Source organism: Pygocentrus nattereri, chromosome 3 (genome assembly GCF_015220715.1).
Source record: "Pygocentrus nattereri isolate fPygNat1 chromosome 3, fPygNat1.pri, whole genome shotgun sequence".
Taxonomy (NCBI): domain Eukaryota; kingdom Metazoa; phylum Chordata; class Actinopteri; order Characiformes; family Serrasalmidae; genus Pygocentrus; species Pygocentrus nattereri.
Genome location: NC_051213.1, coordinates 42,684,570 through 42,709,669, shown reverse-complemented (window position 1 = coordinate 42,709,669; position 25,100 = coordinate 42,684,570). Strand labels below are relative to the sequence as shown.

The window sequence follows — 25,100 nt, the reverse complement described above, 5'->3', positions numbered from 1 at the left end:
GTACAGTTCACCCTCTAACTCACTCTTTAACTCACTCTTAAACTCAATGTACAGCTCACTCTCTAACCCACTCTTTAACTCTCTATACAGCTCATTCTCTAACTCTCTTTTAAATGACTGTACAGCTCACTCTCTAAACTCACTCTTTCACTCACTATGCAGCTCACTCTCTAACTCACTGTTTAACTCACTGTACAGCTCACCATCTAACTCACTCTTTAACTCACTGTACAGTTCACCCTCTAACTCACTCTTTAACTCACTATACAGCTCATTCTATAACTCTCCTTAAATGACTGTACAGCTCACTCTCTAAACTCCATCTTTAACTCACTGTATAGCTCACCCTCTAACTCACTTTTTAACTCACTGTACAGCTCACCCTCTAACTCACTCTTTAACTCACTGTACAGTTCACCCTCTAACTCACTCTTTAACTCACTGAACAGCTCACCCTCTATCTCACTCTTTAACTCACTGAACAGCTCACTCTCTAACTCGCTGTTTAACTCACTGAGCAGCTCACTCTCTAACTCGCTGTTTAACTCACTGAGCAGCTCACTCTCTAACTCGCTGTTTAACTCACTGAACAGCTCACTCTCTAACTCGCTGTTTAACTCACTGAGCAGCTCACTCTCTAACTCGCTGTTTAACTCACTGAGCAGCTCACTCTCTAACTCGCTGTTTAACTCACTGAACAGCTCACTCTCTAACTCGCTGTTTAACTCACTGAACAGCTCACTCTCTAACTCGCTGTTTAACTCACTGAACAGCTCACTCTCTAACTCGCTGTTTAACTCCCTGAGCAGCTCACTCTCTAACTCGCTGTTTAACTCTCTGAACAGCTCACTCTCTAACTCGTTGTTTAACTCACTGAACAGCTCACTCTCTAACTCGCTGTTTAACTCACTGAACAGCTCACTCTCTAACTCGCTGTTTAACTCACTGAACAGCTCACTCTCTAACTCGCTGTTTAACTCACTGAACAGCTCACTCTCTAACTCGCTGTTTAACTCACTGAACAGCTCACTCTCTAACTCGCTGTTTAACTCCCTGAGCAGCTCACTCTCTAACTCGCTGTTTAACTCTCTGAACAGCTCACTCTCTAACTCGTTGTTTAACTCACTGAACAGCTCACTCTCTAACTCGCTGTTTAACTCACTGAACAGCTCACTCTCTAACTCGCTGTTTAACTCACTGAACAGCTCACTCTCTAACTCGCTGTTTAACTCCCTGAGCAGCTCACTCTCTAACTCGCTGTTTAACTCTCTGAACAGCTCACTCTCTAACTCGTTGTTTAACTCACTGAACAGCTCACTCTCTAACTCGCTGTTTAACTCACTGAGCAGCTCACTCTCTAACTCGCTGTTTAACTCACTGAGCAGCTCACTCTCTAACTCACTGATAACTCACTGAACAGCTCACTCTCTAACTCGCTGTTTAACTCACTGAGCAGCTCACTCTCTAACTCGCTGTTTAACTCACTGAGCAGCTCACTCTCTAACTCGCTGTTTAACTCACTGAACAGCTCACTCTCTAACTCGCTGTTTAACTCACTGAACAGCTCACTCTCTAACTCGCTGTTTAACTCACTGAACAGCTCACTCTCTAACTCGCTGTTTAACTCACTGAGCAGCTCACTCTCTAACTCGCTGTTTAACTCTCTGAACAGCTCACTCTCTAACCCACGCTTTTTATCCAATTTAAATCATATCTCTTCCTCTTACCAACACAAACATGGTATATGTATTTACCATCCACTGAAAGTCTCCGATGCTCTTCATCAGCTTATACAGCTCATACCAGCAAAGTAACCAGGCTAAAAGCTGCTGCCCTCCTCTGCATGGTTATTAGGCCTGATCTGCCATCACAAATGGTCAAAAACAGGACCAGTGCCTTCAGCTTATTCCCTGAGGTCCACTTAAGGCACTGAGTAGTGTTTTTTTTATAGATTTTTAGTTTTGAATGCTGAAACTTGGAAAGCTACACATTTGCTACCAAATAGTCAAGAACAGTACAATGTTTAAAGGTTTCCCACAAATAGCTCCTCCTCTTACAGCACACATCAACAGGAACGGGCGGACATAAATCACATCATGCTTGTGATGTCACAACCACAAAGAAATCTGTCTTTGAAGCTTAACTTCAACACATGGAGAGTGAATGGTCATCTGCACATTGCATGCAATTACACATTTCCACCAGAGAGTTACATAGTGTGTGGCTTTACTATTTTCATAGTAGTTACATTAAAATACTGTATATTTTCCTAAGAGAATGGAATTTTCTTTTACAATGACCTTTAACAGTATAGACATTGCACAGACTGGACACTACCAGCTGTATGATGGTCAGTAATGTTCCACTGTGAAGCCATTGGACAACAGCCACAATCTTTTCAGTCTGTCAGTGATTTATCATACTGCTCCTTCCCAGTTCTTCTTCATCATCTATTCCAGGCCCAAGTAGACTCCTGACACCTGAAGATCTATACAGTAATGCCTCACTCTGTGTCCATTTTCAGGTTCGTTTTTGTTGATGACTGTCCTGCACCACCAGTACATCACACCAATCTTATATCTTATATCTACACTCTCCCTACGCAGATTATTACATTATTTTGCTGAATAAACTCCTGGCCCATAGCTTCACTTTGCCGGTGTACAGTTAGAGACTGTGGCTCAACTATCGACCAATATTTGCGCTAGCTATTCTCAATGAGTGGAAGCACAAGGTAGGATGCACACAGTTACAAAATGATTGCCGGTTCGTCCTAACAGTTTATTTCTAATTCACAAGTTATAAGAAGTGTTGTTACTGCAGACAGGCTGTAGCAGAGTTATTGAAGTGGAGGTTATTTTTGTTATTTTGTGCTCTTCCTGTCTGTCAGGAAGCTGAAGTTCATTTTTTGTCTAAATTCCCTATGAATTTCAGTTCAGGCTATATTTTAGTTGCCTAAAACAGCAAATATATCAGCCTTTAAGGTGCAGAAACAACCTCTTTAAGGCCCAATTCCATTTCTTATTTTTATCCCCATCCTTTGTTTTTGAGTGTTACCTTGCTGCTTGGAAGTGAGTTAAAAGGGATAGTGGTTGAAATCCTCCCATACAAAATGGGACAACCCTACCAGGTGGTCATGGGCTGGAGGTTAGGGAACCAGTTTCACCCCAGAGTCAACATTACATGACTGAAGTGCCCTTGAGCAAGGCACCTAACCTCCAACTGCTCCACAGGGCTGCCCACTGCTCTGGGCAAGTGTGCTCACTGCCCCTTAGTGTGTGTGTTCACGAGTGTGTATGTGGTGTTTCACTGCACGGATGGGTTAAATGCGGAGGTAAACATTTTCCTGTTTTGGGACTAATAAGTCTTGCTTAATAATAATAAAAGGAACTCAGCACATCAACAGTAATCACTGATGGCTTTTATGTAAAAAAAAGTTGAAATGAGTTTTGACAGACATTTCCAACATTTCATTAGGTATCATTTTGTGGTTGAAGCAAATATGAGAAATGTTGGAAAAAAAATGTTTTCAACATCTGGGAATGCTGGAGGATTTGTTTGTGGTATGTTGGACAGACTGCAAACAAGTTTTGTCATAGTTAGCCTCACTACACCAGATGCTAGCTAGTGTGTGACATTAGTGACTTTGGATTCTGTTTGTGTTTAATAGAACTGTTTGTGATACAAACGTAACATGTTTATTGATTTGTGGGCTGATTTCTCATAACACTTGGAGTTTGTCTCTGAAAACCTACCATTTGGAGAGCCATGTAGCCCTAACAGTGCAACCTACCCCTCTATCCCAACAGGAAATGGGACACCCTACCCTTAGGTGTAAACACACCAAATGGAAGGGTAGGGCTAAATCTTAAGGGCCTAAGTCTAAAGAATGAAGAAAGCCAGTCCACCTCAACCTCAACATCTTTGTGTATCTATATGTGCATGTAGACATGAATGTCTCTGCATTTTGCACAGCACTGTAAGTGGACTTCAGGAGGGGAAATGTAGGATATGGGCCCTTTAAGAGGGACAGAGCGAAAGAGAGAGAGCAAGAGACTCAGCAAAGTCCAACAGCAGGTAAAGCTTTCCCACAGATTCCATTAAATTGAAAAGCCAGTGACGCAGAACAAAAACCTCTCGGCTGCAAACAACTATAACCTTTGATGAAATGACACTAATAGCGCACACACACACTTCTTAATCTGTACTAAAGCAAGCGTCGCAGCCACACTCCATCCACACACATGTACACAATCACAGCAGCCCTCCCTCAACTCCTTATATTACACACACAGCCTCTAATGGGCTTCCCCACTGCCCACTCACTCTCTGCTAATTCAGCACCCCACACCACCTTGCCCATCCTTCCAGCTCTCTGACAGCACATTAAGATTCATGAAGTGTGGCCTACAAACACAAGGCTGCTTCACAGCAACCAAAGCAGTCTTTGCTAGCTGCTGGGGAACGCTAACATAACATAGTAAGGAGAGTTATAATAGGGTAATAAAGCCGGGAGTGCTTTGGAGCATTAAAGTCAGTGGCCAGCCTTCCCACGAGACCATCTGGTCTCTACGGTTACCAAAGTGTTAGCCAGTTAGTTAGGGCAGTCAGAGTCACCATTAAATGGGCAGTTACTAAGCGAGAAGCTAATTTGCTGATCCAGAAACTGTGTAGTTTATGGGATTGATCCTGTTTTGTGGTGGTCAGAAGGTGGTGGTCTCTCTCTTAAAATCTTACCATTTTTCCATATGCCAAATGTAGTTGATCAGCCAAAACATGTTTAGTGTCTGAGGTTTGCCTTTTTAATACTGGAGCTGCTAAGCTAATGTAGCTAAGAAGTGTGCTAAAACAGCTTAGCATAAACTGTACACTTGCCTCAAACCATATCAAGTTAAGGAGATGTTTTTCATATTCTCTCCATAATTATGTTGTTAAGACATAAAAAGCTATTCAGAGTGGTTCGAGGTGAAATGGTGGATTGTACACAAACTTACCTGCTGACAAAAACAGCACAGAACAGCACAAATTCCATCTATAAGCTGGTTTATGCTGGTCTGGTGCTGGTTTAGCTGTTCACTCAGCATGGTCATGCTGGTTGACCAGTATACCAGCATTGAAAACACAACTTATGCTAGTTTTGGTGGTATATACAAGGAATATACTAGCAACCAAAATTAGCATAAGGTTTTGCTGCTGACCAAGAGCCATGCTCATCTATGCTGGTTCTTCTAGTCGGTTTCCCAACTCTGGAGCCAGGGCTTACAATGCCTGCAATGCAAATATAGCAATTTTATTTATTATCCAAAACCCCAGGGAACTTACACATCTTCTGAGTTTTTTACGTAATGTCGCTTGGGCTATTTTGCCTTACAATGCCCTGCATGTACAGTATATCTCTGTCATGAATGTGTTTTTAAAAAGTATGTAGGCCAAAAGCTTAACTCGCAACTTCTATAAAATAATGAACCTGTTTACACCATGCATTAACATTAGTGTCCAGATCATATCTGGATCAATTTCCAGATTCTGTTTATACTTCTTACTAAAATGTGTACTAAAATATATATCTTTATATAGGGTTTACTTGAACAATACACAAGTTTCAATTTACAATACTAATTGTTATTAATAGCAATACATTTACAAAAAGAACCATATGAAAACCAAAGTGAAACGATCAGTTTGGTATATAAACTTATGCTACAAATACAGAACTGTTTGAAAGTTTTAGGCATCTAAGTACATTTTTCAACAATTCACCTCAGCAGTGAGTTTATCACAATATACATTAGAATCAAGTCATATTCATAATTCAAATAAACATAAAAACAATAAAATGTAACAATAATTTCTAAATAAAATTATTCATTTATATTCTATACATTTTGTTTATTCAAATATTAACACTTTTCTCAGCAAACTACACAAATAAATAGTTTTTGAAAATGTGTCTTGGGTGCCTAAGACTTTTTGCACAGTAATGTATATTAAATACTTAATTAACAAAAGTTAAACAGTCTGTTGTGAAAAACATTGAAGAAATTTGAAATTAGCACTTAGTGTAGTGTAAATATTTGTGAGCACTTTTAAGACAGATATATGCTAATGACGTATTCTGACTGGCTGTTTCGTATTGCACTTTTTTCAAAAGCAGTCTTTACCAACTTGTGGGCGGTGTCAGTGACATCACAAAAACAGTGAATTCAAAATAGGGCGTTTTTCTGCATAAAATATGGACTGAGGAGTGAACACATTTTGCAACTTAAAGAATACACACACACATTTTCTAAGCCGCTTCTCCCTCAGGGTCGTGGGGAACTTAAAGAATATGTATATCAAATTTTATTTTATTTATATAACGTTCTACGATTCAAGCCCTTTAGTTTGATCCTTGTTACGGCCTTGCGTAACTTTCAGCCAATCCGTAGCTTTAAAATCAGCAGTTAGTCATGTTCCTCTGTGGTCTCTCTGATCTGGCTTGTATGTGTGTGAGAGAGCCAGTAGCTCTACAGCGTTCTCTCTCTGACCTCTCCGAAAGCTGGAGGCATTTATGACCCCTCATTACTCAGCCGGCACCTGCAGCTTCTGGGAAATTCTCTAAACGAGAAGATACAGAGGTCAGGGCCGGCCTGCTATATAGAGATTACAGGCCAGATCCAAGTCCACCTCCCCTCTCCTCTCCCCTCTGTTTTGGTCTCTCCACTTCTCCACTGTAATTCTCACTTTCTCTCCACCTCCATGTTTCCCTCCTTTCTTTTCCCAGCCATTACGTCTGGACGTCATGCATCACCCAAACTCGTTCTCCTTCTGTCTTTGTTCTTATACTTCTGACGGCTCGGCTCCATTTCGGACCCTATTATCATGCTCTCTTTCTTTCTTGCCATCTTTCCCTTTTCTTCCCATCTGTTTCATCCCCTCAGAGGCACGTCCTCTCTCGGCCTAATAGTCCGGCGAGGTCACTGCTGGTTTTAATTGCGTTTCAGTAAAAGGGATAGCGGGAGCTCTCTTGAGAAAAATTGACGAAGCTGTACAAAAGTCATATTCCAACTTCACAAAAATGTTTTATAGACTCTCAGACTCATTACTTGCTCTATTTTTATTAAGGACACGACCGGCTGGTTAATTTGAGCAGATCTGTGGATCGGCTGCCCCAGCTGTGCCTGTAAATCGTGTGCTTGACTTCAGTTAGATAGTACAGATTGAAATACTTTTATTTGACCATAAACTCACAAATCTGGTTACTACAGCAACTCAAGCTACTCTTTGTGCCTTGGTTAATGTCACTACCAAGGACACACTCAAAGTACCTCCTGCAGATATTGCGGAAAATTAGCCTCCAGCTCAAGGAATTATTTTTCCAAAAAATCAGGCTAATTCATTTTATTCTTCATACTAATGTAAATAATATGGCATTAAAATTAAAATGTGCATTATGCATATCACAATGGCCTCATCTACACCTTGCATCTTGGGTGATACGATCATAGTCACTTACAATCATGTGCTGCTTCCTGACAGCCCTGGGCAGCACAACGTTTCATCATTTTATCACATCTTCCACTCCAGTAACTCTTCTGAGGACCGTCTGCAGGAACAACACTGCTTATAACTTCAATGTGAATGGGAAGCGCTAAACTGCTAAAGAATAAGTGGCCAGTTGTTTGTAAAGGTATTCATGATATTCTAGAGCAGTGGTTTCCAGACTAGGGTATGAATCTCCGAATTACGTTGGGAGTATGTAAAAAAAATCCAACATTTGTCGTGATTGGAATTTAGCTGTTAATATTTTGGTTGCATACTGGTAGAACATTCGAATGCGCATGTTACTGTGTTTTTAAACTAAATGAAAAAGTTGACACATTATATAAGACTGATGTGTGTGGTGCAGTGGTGGATGAAATACCCCAATCATGTACTTAAGTTAAAGTAGAGATACTCAAGGTAAAATATTTACTCCAGTAAAAGTAGAAGTTCCTCCCTTTAGACCTCCACTTGAGGTAAAGTACAAAAGTATTTGCCTTCAAATGTACTTAAGTATCAAAAGTAAAAGTAACTAACTTCATTCAACTTAGTTACAAGCTTAATAAAAACTTGCTTCAAAGGTTCACATATGAGGTTTTCTTTTACTATACTGCATCTGTAGGTCTTTGTTCACCAACATAAACTAGCAAAAACAAATTTACTACAAAATGAAATTGTGTTTGTATAAATTCAGAAAAAAGACACGTCAGTCCCGACTGCATATGTGTACATATTTCTATATTGTGGTCTATTTACTTCTCGGTCTGCTTGATTTGCTGCACACCACATTTCAAATGGCAGCAGGAACCACAGCGAGCATTTGATGGTCACCCGGCCAGGGAATCAAACCCAGGACAGTAACTCAGAGTACAATAAATAGGCCAATTCTAAACATTTGTCCAATGCCGATTAATACTGGTAAGCAATTAATTTAGTCTAAACTACCTTTACAATTACAGAAAAATATTTCAGACAAGTCTGATGTTTGGGGCGCCCTGCAATAGTGAATGTGCTACCAAACCATCTCCTTAAAGTATCTTATCTACAAGTCATCAGCTTGCATATTCATTTCTGCTTGGAAGACAGTTTCTATCAGCTGCATTGGCATCTCAGAGTATTGTTTTCAATCTTTTGAGGCCTACACCCATCTTCTATGCATCCATGGTTATTGATTACGCTACATTAGCGGTGAACTCAGGGAGACCCGCACAAAATGCCACTTTCCACTATGCTCTCCGGCCGTTGAAGCAGTACAAATTGAACATTCCCTTCGTTTCACAGATTAGAGCACATAAGAAGATCAAATGTGGCCTGCAAGTGCTTTGCTGGTAACGTCAGCAGTATTTACCGCTAATGTGTGAAGACAGGGTCACTGGGGGGTTAAAGCATATGGGAAGAAGGAAAGTGGCGCGCAAGTGGGCGAATCTGTAGGGGTGAGGAACGAGTGGGCAGTTGGCTAGATGGTTAGCCAGTTATGTAAAGCAGTGGTGGTTCTCACAACCTAACCTTCTTATGAGAAACAGGGCTGACTTATTTTAAACCATGGCTTGCGTTAAATTGGTAGGTCAGCATTTCTCTTCACCCATTCAGAAATGTGGTCTTAGGAGTAACTTCCACCAGTTATTCAAAATTTCTGCGTAACTGGATGGTTCAGATCGTCATCATTCAGATCAATACTTCAATGAGTCAGATTGTTTTTTAATTCTGAAAAAAAAAACACAATTTTACTAACTGATCACCAACAACACAAAGCAGAAACACACTTAGTAGCGCTTAAAATGTTTGATTCAAGCTCTACATTTTGATTGGATCAATCAATCTTTAACTATTTCCTTCAGATTCCAGCAAATCAGCTGGAAGATGAAATGATCCAAGAGAAATATATATGGGGTACCTAATGTTGTTTATAGCTAACATTGCTTGGCTAGCTAGCATTTTTAAGCCTGATAAACCTAAACATTTCCCACTTCTACACACAGTCAAAAGCCCATAATCCAAGAGCTAAACAATTAATAGTTTTTATATTAAAATCACAAATTCAAGTCGCATAATTCTCAAATTGCAAGAGCGTTAAGTGATACTTTTTTGATCCCACAACCGGGGAAATTCCACCTCCGCATTTAACCCATCCGTGAAGTGAAACACCACATACACACTAGTGAACACACACACTAGGGGGCAGTGAGCACACTTGCCTGGAGCGGTGGGCAGCCCTATCCACAGCGCCCGGGGAGCAGTTGGGGGTTAGGTGTCTTGCTCAAGGACTGTCGGCCCTGGGGATTGAACCGGCAACCTTCCGGTCACAGGGCCAGATCCCTAACCTCCAGCCCACGACTGCCCAAACTTCTATTATGAAATACATTACCAATAATCTTGTATCAACAACTTTTAAATGGATTAGCCTTAGAACACATTGGTTGTGAACTGCCTGTAGATGAGTATTTGTTCACGCTAGCAGGCAACAGAGCGACCAGCCAGTACTTTTGCAAGTCAATGACTTGTAGCCGCGATTTGGCAACAAGCAGTAAACGATATGGCGGCACAGCGGCGAGTGAGAGAGTTGAAATTTTTGGAACTTTATGGAAATTACTTATGTTACATTCTAAATGTAATCCTTCGGACTGATTTCCAAAGCAGATAATTACCAGCAATTGCCAAGAGTCTAACAAGCTGCATAAAATGCTATACTTTCAATTTATGCGCCTCGAAAAATTTACACCTCAGGCAGGAATAGAAGTGATTGGATGGTCAGTGTTAATAAACTGTAAAACCTATCATTTAGACTATTAACCATATCTAATTTAAATTAATTTGTTTTAAAATGACAAAAAATGTTTAATTACTAAAGGTCCATATTTAATAACTATTTTTAGAAAAAATAGTGACGCATATACAGTATTTGTGTTGGCTGTTACATTTTCTAGTTGGAAGCTGGACCATGTACATGCTCACATGTGACAACACAAGTGACCTCTAATATACTCACAAGAGACAAGCTTGGGGCGACTTGAGTGTGAACTCTAGTGTGAATGCAAGGACCAAGCAACAAGCATCAGAAGCATCAAACAGCCACGTTTCTGTATATGTGACATCACAACCATCACAAATAACTGTTACTCTGACACACTCTGAGCTTGGTACAAAAAAGTGGATATGTCAGTCTTGTTGGCCAAAAAACCTAGAAATGAAATTGTTAATAATAATTGCATTTAAAATGCAACTGCAACAGGCAGCAGCAGTAATGTGGTCACTGTACCGAACTGTAGTGGTGAAGAGGGAGCTGAGCCATAAGGCATCTGTTTACCAGTCGGTCTACATCCTGACCCTCACCTGTGGTCATGAGTTTTGGGTAATGACCGAAAGAATGAGATCACAAATACTAGAGGTGGTAATAAGTTTTCTTTGCAAGGTGGTGCGCTACACTCTACTGACAGGGTGAGGAGCTTGGTCATCAGGGAGGAGCTCAGAGTAGAGTACTCCTCCACAATGAGAGGAGCCAGGTGATGGGTTCAGGCATCTGATCATGATGTCCCCTGGATGCCTTCTAGTGGGGATTTACCAGGCACAGCCCACAGGGACTAGACCCCGAGGTCGTCCTGGGACCCATTGGAGGGATTATATCTCCAAGTTGACCTGGGAGCAGCTTAGGCTCCCCTGGAGGTGTAGGAAGTTGTGAGGTATCAGGGTCGTCTGGGATTCTGTGCTCTCCCAACTGCAACCGCAACCTTATCTGGATGGTTGTGGTTAAAGTGGTTAAAGATGAAGATGATGTTGATGAGATATTTTCCTCAAAGGTTTTGCTGTGGAAAAACAAGGCAGTAGACCATGATGACCATCAACTGGTTTAGCACACGCAGTTGTGAACTGACGGAGTGAATCTTCATAAAGGAAAACGGTGGAGACCATGAATTCGGCTCTTGGAAAGCAACGTAAACTGAATTGTTGGACACGTGCAAAGAAGAACAGCCACCCTGCATGAAAATTCTACTCATCCTTCGATGAGTGCAACCATGGTGAGGACCTGTGTAACAGTGAGGCCTAGTGGGAATAAACCACTGACATTGGAAACTCAGCTTTATGCGGCTTCCATAGCTGATTCAATTACAACAGGATGGCAGGTAAACCTTCATCCCAGAGAGCCATTTAAATTCAAGTGTAAGAATGATGAATCATGCTGATGTTGAATAATTTATTGAATGGTAAACGCTAAATAAGGCAAAACACTTCCTATAGTGTTCCATTAAGCCTAATGGAAGTGTAATTATTGCATTAGACAAAGTATGAACTTTCATCATGCATAACATGATGTAAGTTAATGAATGTTTAGAAAGTGATGGGACGTTTTATGGAAATTATATGCAATGTGGAAATTGCCCAAATGGCATAGTGGGCAATATTCAACATCAATCTCCAGAAATCTCATTCAGCCAAGCTTTTTATACACATTTATGAATATCGTAAGCTTCAGGTCTAATGTAGGTCCAACAGGAATAATGTAATAATAACATTATTAACAAAAGTAATATAATATTAAGTGGTTGAATCCTTGGCTTATTCAGTCCTATTATTCAGTAAACACTACACAACTACACTATGCGACCAAATGTGGACACCTGACTATCTCACCTACACAAACTTGTAGAACATTCCATTCAGGGATGGGGGAGTAGCTACGTAGCACGCTACTTTTTGTAGTTAACTACAGATTTCTGTAGCTAGTAGCTGTAGCCACTACAGTTTTATGATATGTAGCTAGTGGCTGTAGTGCCTACAGATTTTTGTGTAGCTAAACCAAAAATTTTCGCTACAATTTTTTACTACAGGCTTCAGACAATCTGCACAAAATGAACCACAGAGCGTGGTCATTCACTGGGCTGGTGGCGACAATGCAGTAATGACTGAGCCGTGGACAGCGTGAGCAAACGGGCATGCGCTCTCCCCACACGCTGATCACCCCTAACTAGTAGACTTAACTCAGGGGTTGCAACCGAAATGTTAAGAAGATCCGTTTTTGTCCTTTCAGCAAAAATCAAACCACCTTGGGAGCCACAACATTTGTGTAAAACATGGCTGTAAGTTTGTCTCAGTATGTGCTGATGTACCAGCTCAGGCTGAAAATATAAACACAAACCCAGACTTGCTGCTCTGCTTTAACCTTTAGCTCAGCTGTAGCCACTTTTCTTGCATCTCAGCAAACTTCTCTGCGATTTTCTTGTAAAATGTCTCTCAATGTTTGACGTATGAGGCTGAAGTCGCTTCTCATCCTCCAGCTTCTCGTTCAAATTGTCCCGCTCCACCTTAAATGGTGCCTGAGACACCCGATTGTACTGCTGCGCCTTTTAAGGTGGAACGGCAGAATTTGAACGAGAAGCAGGAGAACGAGAAGCTGACTTCGGTTTCACGAGATTAAATGTATCAGCAAACCAGAGTGATTTATAAATGCAAATAAGTCCATTCATCAACAAATTATGGATGTTCATCTTAAATTTCTGATTTGTCCAGCAGTCTGCACGTCCGTCTTCAGCTTTAAAGGTTGGAGTATTAGCAGTCATGTGTAAAATCCAGCGACCGTTTATTGTGAAAACTGTTAGAACTGTGTGTTATAACGATTTTTCAGTAAAGGAGGATTCTGTTATTTTAGCTAAATATCTAGTTCTGGTTTGGAGCCTCAACAGCAACAGAGGAGAGACAATTCAGGCCTGATTCTCACCCCAAAAAGAGTCATAGTCACTGGTGAGGATTTTGAGGCTAAAGTGTTGCTGAAGTTCAATAAAGACTCTGAATGTCCTGTCTGTCCACACACCAATCAGACATAACATTATGAGCACCTCCTTGTTTCTATGCTCATTGTCCATTTTATCAGCTCCACTTACTGTATAGCTGCACTTTGTAGTTCTACAGTTACAGACTGTAGTCCATCTGTTTCTCTGATACTTTGTTAGCCCCCTTTTACCCTGTTCTTCAGTGGTCAGGACCCCCATGGACCCTCACAGAGCAGGTACTATTTAGGTGGTTGGTCATTCTCAGCACTACAGTAACACTGATGTGGTGGTGGTGTGTTAGTGTGTGTTGTGCTGGTCTGAGTGGATCCAGCAGCACTGCTGTGTCTGAGTCACTGTCCACTCTAATAGACGCACATGCGTTGTCGGTTCACCCAGTAGATGTAAAGCCAGAGACGACAGCTCATCTCTTGCTGTACAGTATGAACTAATCATCCTCTCATCCTTCATCAGTGGTCACAGGACGCTGTTGGCTGAATATTTTCGGTTGGTGGACTATTCTCAGTCCAGCAGTGACACTGAGGTGTTTAAAAACTCCAGCAGCACTGCTGTGTCAGATCCACTCAGACCAGCACGTCAGTGTTACTGCAGTGCTGAGAATGATCCACCACCCAAATAATACCTGCTCTATGAGGGTCCATGGGGGTCCTGACCACTGAACAGCAGGGGAAAAGGGGGCTAACAAAGTATCAGAGAAACAGATGGACTACAGTCTGTAATTGTAGAAGTGCACCTATACAGTAAGTGGAGCTGATAAAATGGACAATGAGTGTTGAAACAAGGAGGTGCTCATAATGTTCTGCCTGATTGGTGTATCTTGCTGAAATGTTTAAATTTAAGCAGTTTTATTTCAACAGTTGACAATGTTTTTCACAAAATTCTCTGTTTTGTATTCAGTTATTTTTGTTGATTTTTGTTAGGAAAAACCTGGAATGATTGACTTTGCATTTAGTCTCAGTTTCTGTTGGTTATCACGCTTCTGGGTGTGTAAGTTTGATTGCTGGTTACGCTTTTTGGTGATCTTTTTTATATTTGCAGCTTTTCAATTGTTTCTTTCTGGCAGATCATTAAATGCATTGTCTTGTTCACACCATCAGTTGGGCTTGTTTGGTGTGTCAGGTAGAGATTTACAAATGTTCTGACAATAGTGCTTTGAAAGTACCTAAAAAATAGCCACTACTCTTTCTGGAAAAGTAGCTAAATTGTAGCTAGCTACACATTTTGGGAAAGTTTCTACAAAGTAGCTAACCACTAATTTTTCAGTAGCTATCCCAACCCTGATTCCATTCAAATACCATGAGCATTAGTATGGAGTTGCCCCTTTTGCAGCTATAACAGTGTCCACTCTTCTAGGAAGGTGCGCCACAAGATTATAATCGTCTGCCTGTGGGAATTTGTGCCTATGCACATTTGTGCTTATGCAATTGATCTCTAAGCAGGCCACTGGAGTTCCTCCACACCAAACTCATCAAATCATGTCTTTTTGGACCTCATTTGTGCACATGGGCACAGACCCAGGCGTTCCCCAAACTGCTGCCACAAAGTTGGAAGCACGTTATTGTCTAAAATGTATTTGTATGGTGTGGCATTAACATTGCGCTTCACTGGAACTGAGGGACTGAGCCCAAACCCTGAAAAACAGCCCCAGCTCATTATCCCTCCTCCACCAAACTTTATAGTAGGCACTATGCATTCCATTAGGTAGAGTTCTCCTGGTATCTGCCAAACATTGATTTGTCTATCAGACTGCTGGAAAGTGAAGCACAATTCAGCACTCCAGAAAACACATTGCAACTGCTTCAGAGTCCTACGATGGTATATTTTATACCCCTACAGCTGACACTCTGTATTCTTATGCTAGTGTAGCTGCTGCAGCCATGAAAAAAACTTTAATGGCACCAAAATGGTTTGGTAATGTGCTCTTCCACACATTAACTGAGCTCTTACACAGTATCTTTGGTTTAACGAAATGAGTAACAATTCACTCTTTCCACCAAACTCTATTTGAGTGTCTATTTTTCCCTATCATAAAGCATATCATCATATTAAGTTTATTTTCAGTGGCCTCCCAGAATTTTCATTTGAGACATCAAGTAGATTAATTTGGAATCCTGGACCCCTCAGAACCCCTGTATTTCATACCTTGGCTGTGCAATTCAGCACTCAGAGGTCCTGCTCTGTGAATCTGTGTGGTCTACCACGTCGTGGCTAGGCTGTTGTTGCTTCTAGACGCTTCCATAATAACAGCACTTACAGTTGTCTGGGGCAGACCTAGCAGGGCAGAAATTACACAAAGTGACTTGTGACAAAGATGGAGTCCTATGACAGTGCCACGTTTAATCACTTTCTTCAATATGACTCATTCAACTGCCAATGTTTGTCTATGGAGACTGCATGACTATATGCTTTAATTTATACATCTGCTAGCAATGAGTGTGACTGAAATGCATGTAATTGAGAGTGGTGTCCACATACTTTTGGCCTTCTAGTGTACTTACATAAACATAACCCTAGTTGGGTCTTAATGTTACTAACAAGAATTGGCACCATCGAGGTGGCTAAACTGAAAGAACTAATCTTTCTGACTTCTGGTAAAAGGCAAGAGATAAAACTTTAATTATTGGAATTAAACAGGCCTTCAAGACTGGATCCCTCATGATGATGATGAGAGTAGTATCTGAAATTGACCTCATCTCATCTGAACTTGCTACACAGAACGTTTAAATGTGAAATTTCTGGAATGATCCGCTACCTAAATATACCATGCTTTGAATAGACGCACCTTTTAATGTGGTTACATAAGGCATTGGCTATGCACCCAATTATAAATACAGCATAACACTTGTGCTATGACAGTTGGTGTGTAGGTGGAGGTTTTGAGGGGAAAGCCCATAGAGGTCAGTATGTGTGTGTCTGTCTCTTTCTCTCACACACACTTACACTTCACATCATATTACTGCATTTGTCAGTCTTGGCTTGAATTTCTTCAAATCCAGGGATGCCTGCAGAGAGCAGCAGCAGTAAACTGAGTCAAATGGAAGGGGAGCTGATACTGCATGCCTGCCTGTCCTCTGGTTTCAGTGTTGCGTTCCAGAAAACACAGACAAGTGCGCCTTTGGTCCATGAGTGGAGAGGGAAAAAAAGGACTCCCAGACACATGAACTGGGATGGCTGCACGGTATTGAACTGTAGTTTCTACATTAACAATGCTCTGTTCACAGTATTATACTTTAAATGTGTGGTACAGCTTTATACAGTGGCAGATTACACTGTATCAAACACCTTATTGCATAACTACTGTAATTTTACTGTAGCTGTACTGTAATAATACACCAAAACATACAATAGCTCTATCTTTACTACAGATCTAGGTAGCAAAAGCCCTTTTCTGAGCAGCAAAGGATTATCTTCAATGCAAATCAATGCCGTTTCTCAGTTTTCCATTATTTTAATGTTAAAAGCGCTGAGCTTCTGTAAAAGGCAGAAGCAACAGAACAGTGGGGAACTGTGACTATAAGAGCTAGGCCTTCAATTTGATCCGTGAAGGCCAAAACAAGAGGAAAAACCCAACTCAATAATAACGCTAAATTCTGCTAGCATCCCTATAGGATCCTAGTAGTTTGTTAGCGTTAACTTAACAGCATTTCAGCTAAACACTTTCTGACGAGGCTGAAGCTTCTTCTATGAGTTTCCGTTCCACCTTCAATGATGCAGCAGTTACATTCTGGTGCTTTTGGGCATCCAACTATAATAATTGCATCGTTTAAGCTGGGATGGAAACTCTGATATTTTGCCTTGGAGTAGTTTCATAGTGACTCAGCAGTGAACTCTGGTGTAGAGCTGCTGCTGCTGCTTTCCGCTCCTAACAGCCCACTGATTAGGCTGCCGCTTATTCTGTATTCATTCAGTAACGTTCAGAAGGCCTAGAGTAACATTTTCTCATGAAATTGGTCCCTCTGTTATTTTGTAATTATGTGTTAGGCCTTCTCTTCAGCTCCTGAAGTCCTAACCAATAGGACAGCTCACTTAGCTGTATCTACCTAGATACCACAAAGAAAAACGTTCCCGATTGGCCAATTTTCTGCTGCTCAATGAAGAAAAAGTGTTCCTGTGATGCTTGCAGAGATTAAATAGAAGCAGGATTCTATTGAATAAAAATTAACTAAAAATTACAGACATTTCAGGGCCCTGAGGGTTCACTTTATATTTTAGTGTTTTTGATGGTAGATACAGTGACAACATAGTGTACATGTGAAAGGGCAAAGAAACTAAATTTTTGTTTACGTCTCTTTTCAAATCAAATATATGACAAAAACTCTAGTCTTAAGTTATATAAATACTGTAGCACTGAGGGTTGGGCAAGAATTCTTAGAAGGTTGGGTTTTTGTTAATTACTTATTTTTCATTACCTTAATAAAAAAGGTAGTTCCTTAAATGTTTTGCTAATGCAGCGAAAATATAGTTATTCAGAGTGGTTAGATCTGAAATGTTCAGTTCACAGTGGTGGTGACAGGAACCAGACATCTGAAGAGTTAAATGCCAAAGGCTATTACATGAAATTGTTATGAAAATGCTATCTGAAGTCTGACTCATTGTTTTCTGATAGTTTTGAGACAAAGATTTGGCCTTTTTAAGTTCCTAAAATGGATTTTAGAGAATCTGTGCATGGTGGCAAAGTACATGCAGGCTGTTAGCAAGATCGAAGACTGTATAAAAGGCATAAAAGACTGGATGTCGAGTAACTTTCTCTTACTTAACTCGGATAAAACAGGGGACCTGCTTCTTGGTCCAAAAGCAGCTAGAAAGAGTTTAATTTTACACTTAAACTTAACGATTTCTCAGTTGCATCAAGTTGATCTGTAAAAAAATCTTGGTGTCATGATAGACCCTGATCTGTTCTTCGACACACATATAACATATTACTAGAACAGCCTTTCTTTAAGAAATGCATTATATCTACAGGAAGCAGGAAAGTTAGTTCATGCATTTATTACTTCAAGGCTAGATCACTGTAATGCCCTGCTGTCTGGCTGTCCCAGCAAAAGCCTCAACAAGCTTCAGCTAGTCCAGAGCGCTGCAGCCAGAGTCCTCACAAGAACCAGAAAGTTTGACCATATTAGCCCAGTTTTATCAACCCTGCACTGGTTACCAGTTAAATTTCACATTGATTATAAAATCTATTACTGACATATAAAGCTCTAAACGGACTCGCCCCTCAGTACCTGAGTGAACTTCTTTCCTACTATGAACCATCACGCCTACTTAGATCACAAGGTGCCGGCTTACTTAGTACTTAGAATTTATAAAGGTACATTAGTGGGGAGAGCCTTCTCATACAAAGCCCCCCAGCTTTGGAATAATCTTATTGTTAATGTTTGGGACTCACACACAGCCTCAGTCTTTAAGTCTAGGCTAAAAACTTACTTGTATAGTCGAGCCTTTGGTAATTAGTTTTCCCCGTCAGATCTAGACCTGCCGGAGTCTCTGCTGCTCTGTTAATACTGTAATCTGTGATCAGCCACTCTTTACAGAACTGACTCTCTGTGCATTTTCCTTTCTTTGCTGAGTTGAGCAGCTGCCCATTCTGTGCGTCTGGTGCCTCTTCTGCCTTGATCGGGTGCCACTGCTCGCCAGCCTTCTGGAAAGGCTTGACCACCATTGAGCTTCTTGCTGTACAACACTGTGCAATCCTCACCCTCAGATGCAGCTTCTGCATAATCATAAACTAATCAAATTAACCACTGCCCACCTGTTTTTCCCACTTTCTACTATAATACTTTATACTAACACTGTTTGCTATCTGGCGTCGACCAGAGGAGGATGGGTTCCCCTTCTGAGTCTTGGTTCATCTCAAGGTTTCTTCCTCCTGCTCTTAGGGAGTTTTTCCTTGCCACTGTTGCTACTGGCTTACTCATGGGGGCTTGGACCTGGATTTTCTTTTCTTTTTCTTTCTGTAATACTGACTGTTCTGTAAAGTTGCTTTGTGACAACAACTGTTGTAAAAAGTGCTGTATAAATAAACGTCTGTTGTAAGGAAAAATGGAAAAATAGTCCCGAGTTTTTTTTTAGATTTACCTCTGTTCTATCATCGTTAACATTAAATATAAAAACTCAGAAGGCACGTGTAGGTTCACTGCTGGTTTTGGATAGTAAATAAAATGTTTATGCACTGTGGTGCCTGTTGATAAGTTCCTTGATAATGAGCCATTTCGAATCACTCTGCATGACTTTGTTAACATTACAATAAATTTCCCCAAGTGCCCATTCCTGGTCCTGGAGATCAACCACCCTGCAGAGTTTAGCTCTAATAGTAATCTAACATTTGGTCCAGGTCATAAAGGCCTTCAGGACCATCTCCATCCAGCCATTGAGCTGGATTTGAACTCTTCATGGTGGAAGATCTCCAGGACTAGGATTAAGCACCCTCTGATGTAAGACTCAAGAGTAAGGAGATTGAGAGTTTAAGACCAAGCAATGAGATCCAAAAAAAAAAACAAACAAAAAAATCCCCTAATTGTCAGAGAAATAACCTGGCAGCCGATATTATTGGCCAACCAATATATCAATTGGGCGTAGCGCAAGTATTGTGAGGGGTAATGTTCAAGCTTTTATTTAAAACACTTATTTAAAACATAGAAATAATTTAAATACCAATAAACCGCTCCTGAGAATAAGTCCATCTAAAACAAATCTTAAGCGAAGGATCTCTGGTCGAACCACCACAGATACACAGTTAAACTCTTTTGTAACATCCCTAATGCTTGATTCTCTTTCCAGCCTTCCTTTTAAGAGCTCTCCTCTGGCCACATTCCAGAAGGAATGGGCAAAGGGAACAAGGGAATATACAAAAGAGTTCATTCATCCTCATCTCTCAGCATTGATCGACTCATTTTCACCACTCCCACTCTGCCTCATAAAAGCCCTGAGACAGCAGACATGATAATACATTTCGCACCCTGCTAGGCTTTGTCCATCTTGGACTCCATCCTGGACATCTGTTTCACAATGATGTGTTCTTAGAAATATCAGCTCTGGCACCAGCTGAAGTGCAAAACAGGGCAACATGTAGGGGAAACCCTGTGAATATTCACTGAAGGGCAGTCAACTTCCTTTGTGGTTGGTCAGGCACACGCAGGGCCAACTGACATTAGGTTTTTGAGTGCTCCTGGGCTACACTGCCTGGACTTGCAGCAAACCAAATTTCCCCAAATAACAACAGCCAAGACTTTGGTTTTCTCCTGTAGTTCTGCACTGGAGTAGAATTAGGTGGCATCCACATGGATTTTATATCGTAAACCCAGCTTCACATACGAAAGGTATGACTCTGTGTGTCAGTCCAACACCAGTCACAAGCTTTTATCTTCTAAACGTTTGTTAGTGGAGAATCAGCTAGCAGGAATTTTGTGTTGTGTGAAGCTGTTGGCTTCTCTTCCTACTCTGACAAATAAAAAACTGTGCTAGTTACAAAGCTAACAAGAAAACGAAGCGTAAGGCCTCAGCATACTTCTTGCAAAACAAAATTCTTGATGGTTGGTGAGGCTGAAACTGCCTTCAGGATCTTGCAAGCTTGCATACTTTCTGCGGTCTCATTTTGTCCGTCATGCATGCTGCACTAATGCAGGTGGCGTTATGACATTTAACAATTTAAAGTTTGATGACTACTGGAAAACCATTCTATCACGGTTCTAACAATGGTGACATGCAAATCTAGAACACTGCCACTATTTAAGGTGGCACGACAAAACTGGAACTTCAACTTCAGCCTCGTCCTCTTGTGAACTGAAATATAACCTTTATGTTTTGGTGCTCAGTGCTGGTTAGTGCTACCAAGCAATAGACTTAACATCTTATATTTAGGAATTACTCGTTGTTTGTTTAACAGTGAAATACTGGTTTCTCTGCATTTATCATGTTAAGTGTTAAGTGGCACACTTGAAACACACTGCTTCTTTGTGTAACATCATGGGAATGCCGAAAGAAATCAGCAAAGATATCAGGAAGAGAATTGTAGACTTGCACAAGTCTGGTTCATCCTTGGCTGCAATTCCAGATGCCTGAAAGTGCCTCGTTCATCTGTACAAACAATTATACGCAAGTACAAACAAGATGGGAATGTCCAGCCATCACACTGCTCAGGAAGGAGACAGGTTCTATATCCCAGAGATGAACATGCTTTGGTGTGAAATGTGCATATCAACCCAAGAACAAAAGCAAAAGACCTTGTGAAGATGCTGGCTGAAGCTGGTAAGAGTGTGTCATTATCCACAGTGAAACGAGTACTGCCAGGAAGAAGCCATTACTCCAAAAAAGCATAAAAAAGCCAGATTAATGTTTGCAAATGCACACAGGGACAAAGACCTTAATTTTTGGAGACATGTCCTGTGGTCTGACGAAACTAAAATTGAACTGTTTGGCCATAATGACCAAGTTAAAGCTTGGGCACAAATGGGTCTTCCAAATGGACAATGACCCGAAGCATACTGCCAAACTGGTTGCAAAGTAGCTTAAAGATAACAAAGTCAATGTTTTGGAGTGGCCACCACAAAGCCCTGATCTCAATTCTATTGAAAAATTAATGGCAAAGCTGAAAAGGCATGTACGAGCAAGCCGGCCTACAAAGATGGCTCAGTTACACCAGTTCTGTCAGGAGGAATGGGCCAAAATTCCTGCCAACTATTGTGAAAAGCTTGTGGATGGATATCCAAAATGTTTGACCCAAGTCATACACAGTATGTAAGATGCAGTTATTGAGTGCAAGGTTGGCCAAAGCCAAACCGGTTCAGAATAGGAGGGGGGGAAGAGGTAAGGAGTGAGGTATTCACCAGCCTGATGGCCTGTGAATAGAAACTGTTCATCAGTCTTTTAGTCCTGGACTTCACATCCTGTAGCGTCTGCCTGAAGGTAGGAGTGTGAAGAGTCTGTGCTGGGGGTGTGTACTGTCCCTGATTATGTTGTGGGCCCTCCTGATGACCCTGGCATAATAAATGTCCTGTAGTGAGGGGAAGGCTGCTCCTGAGATGGACTGTGCAGTTTTGATCACATGCTGGAGAGCCTGAGCAGTGTGGTTTCCATACTAGACCATGATGGAGTTGGTAAGAACACACTCGATCGTACTCCTGTAGAAGGTGGCATGCCAAATTTCCTCAGCCTTCTCAGAAAGTACAGTTGCTGCTGGGGCTTCCTAATGATGAGGTGTGTGTTGTGAGACCAGGTGAGATCCTCACTGATGTGGATGCCAAGGAATTTGAAGGTTTTTTACCCTCTCCACCTCTGTCTCACCTATGTAGAGGGGTGTGTGCAGCTCTCGCTTCCTTCTTGGATCAACAATCATTTCCTTGGTCTTGTCTGCCATCAAGGAAAGATTGTTATCATGACACCAGGCCACCAGCTCAGCCACCTCCTTCCTGTACGCTCTCGACCCCACCAGTGATCAACCCAATCACTGGTGTTCGGAATGGTCTCCTGGATATGAATAATGACTGTTCTCTCTAAGCACTTTTCACGGTTGGGTTGAGTGCAACAGAAATGCAACATGGCGAGCACGTAGCATGGACCGAACTTCACCATTTATCCAGGGTTTCTGGTTGGGGTATTTTCCGCAGCGCTTTTAGGAACAATGCTTTCAACGCAGCTGCTGATGTAGCCCGTTACCCCAGAAGCATAGTCATCTAGATCAACAGTACAGTCCTCTTTCATAGCAGCAGTTCTGAACACATCCCAGTTTGTATTGTCAAAACAGTCCTGAAGCACTAGGTAACTTTCTTCATTCCACACTTTGATAGTTTTACTCACTGGAAGTGCTTGCTTGAGGAGTTGTCTGCATGCTGGGTGGAAGAAGACAGAGATGTAGTTGGACTGTCTGAAGTGTGGCTGAGGCACAGCCCTGCAGGCCCCCTAGCGTTGCTGTAGACTTAGCCAAGTATGTTACTCTCCCTCATCAGAAAGCTCACATGCTGATGATACTTGGGGAGGACAGTCCTCAGGTTGTAGTGGTTGAAGTCGCTGGCAATAATGAATGCGGCGTCCGGGTGCGTGGTCTCGTTTTCTAATGGCATCATGCAGCAGCCCTTGCGCCGTGGCCAAGTTCATGTGTGGCAGGATGTAAACAGCCAGAATAAACACAGTGCTGAACTCTCTCTGCAGATAGAAGGATCTTCACCACCAGCACTTCACCATTTGCAGCTCTAAGTCAGCTGAACAACGTTTTTCAACAGTTTTACATCAGAACACCACCTGTTGTTCACAAACATGCAGACACTGGCACCTTTGTTCTTCCCTGACGCTGTCATGCAATCCCCGTGGTGGATGGGGTGCATTTCTAACTGGATCTTTGCTGTCCGAGAGCCAGGTTTCCGTGAGGATAAGAGAATCTGATATCACGCCATGTTGTTATTCTGGTCCTCAGCTTGTTTTTCGAGGAAGCGAACATTAGCTAGCAACAGGCTAGGTAGTGGTGACCGTGTAGCCCTAGACTTTAGCCTAGCATGTAGCTCACCTCTCTTGCCCTGCTTCCACTTTGGCTGCTCTGTTCATCGGCTGCGCTGCTCACCCATGACCAGTGCTGCTGGGCCATGCCGGCTGATGCTGAACGAGCATAAAAGAAAGGCTAAAGGTAAGTTCATGGCGAAATTGATCAATCTCCAGGAGTGCCTCTCAACTGTAACTAACTGTTCCGTAGCTATACTGCACATTTAAAATAAATATTAGTTAAAATAATAAATAGCGTTGGTTGCAGGAGGAACACACAAAGACGTCTGCCACAGTGGGCGCCCTCTTGTGATTATCAAGTGCGCGACACGGCGAACGAAACCTCGACATCTGCGGTTGTTCATTTTCTCCACAATTACATCATATTGTTTGCTGAAGCCAGGTAAAAATTGTCTTGACACGAATTATGCAGAGGAATTTAGACTTCACCAATTTGCTTTATGCAAACTGCAGACCTACATAAGCATTTAGTCTTACGGAGGCCTGCTGGTTGATCCCACAAAAACATGGGAACAAGCTCCTAATGCATAGTCATGCATTAGTAAGGCAAGGAAAAGAGAAAATTAAGTCGCGGTCATGACTTAGTAAGGTTTAGGGACCAGATCATGCTGTGGTCAAGGCTTAACTATCCCATTCTCACGCCTTTCAAAGTTGTGGCCATGCATTAGGATCTCGTTTCCACACCTTACTAAGTTGTGGCCACACATTATTTTTATTCAGTTGGGAAGTCACCAGCATGGTTCTGTACAATTGTGTCTCAGATCCATGAACAAACGGGTGGACACCTGAAATTCAAGCTTATAAATGAGCTTGGCAAACATCCCACCCCTAAATCATGGGCATTAATATGGAGTTGACCACTCCAGCTGACAACTGCCATTACACGTTGTGATTTTAGACCTGTCTGCAGCTGCTTGGCCATGGAAACTCATTTCATGAAGCTCCTTACACACAGTTATTGCGCTGATGTTGAAGTAGTTTGTAATTCTGTAATAACAGAGGACACGTGATTTTTATGGGCTCGGCAGCCCCACTCCGTGAGTTTGCATGGCCTACTCTTTGTAGCTGAACTGCTGTTGCTGCTATGTGCTTCCATATCACAATAAAAGCACTTACAGTTGACTGGAGCAGATCTAGCAGGACACAAATTTCACAGAGGGTTTAAAGTCACTGAGCTCTTCAGTACAAATTCTACTGCCAGCGTTTGTCTTTAGAGACAAACTATGCAAGACTATGCGCTTGATTTCATGCACCTGTTAGCAAAAGGGGTATTCACATATTTTTGGCCATAAAGTGTATGTCCTGTGGCTC

General features: G+C 41.6%; 1 protein-coding gene across 1 annotated transcript; it reads right to left on the bottom strand.

Annotated features, from left to right (window-relative positions):
• Window positions 1-305: 305 nt before the first annotated feature.
• Window positions 306-23,874, bottom strand: LOC119263093 (myosin type-2 heavy chain 1-like). Its single transcript, XM_037537180.1, has 3 exons — window positions 23,797-23,874; window positions 1,403-1,690; window positions 306-1,355 (listed from the first exon to the last, which is right to left on the bottom strand). The coding sequence occupies exons 1-3, from the start codon at window positions 23,872-23,874 to the stop codon at window positions 306-308; spliced, it is 1,416 nt and encodes a 471-aa protein (XP_037393077.1).
• Window positions 23,875-25,100: the final 1,226 nt, after the last annotated feature.

Coding starts and splice junctions, on each gene's coding strand:
- LOC119263093 (XM_037537180.1), bottom strand. CDS start 23,874: ATGGCCCAGCAGCACTGGTCATGGGTGAGCAGCGCAGCCGATGAACAG. Junction 1,691..23,796: donor GTGGAAGCAGGGCAAGAGAG/GTGAGCTACATG, acceptor TTGGATAAAAAG/CGTGGGTTAGAGAGTGAGCT. Junction 1,356..1,402: donor AGCTGTTCAGTGAGTTATCA/GTGAGTTAGAGA, acceptor AGCGAGTTAGAG/AGTGAGCTGCTCAGTGAGTT.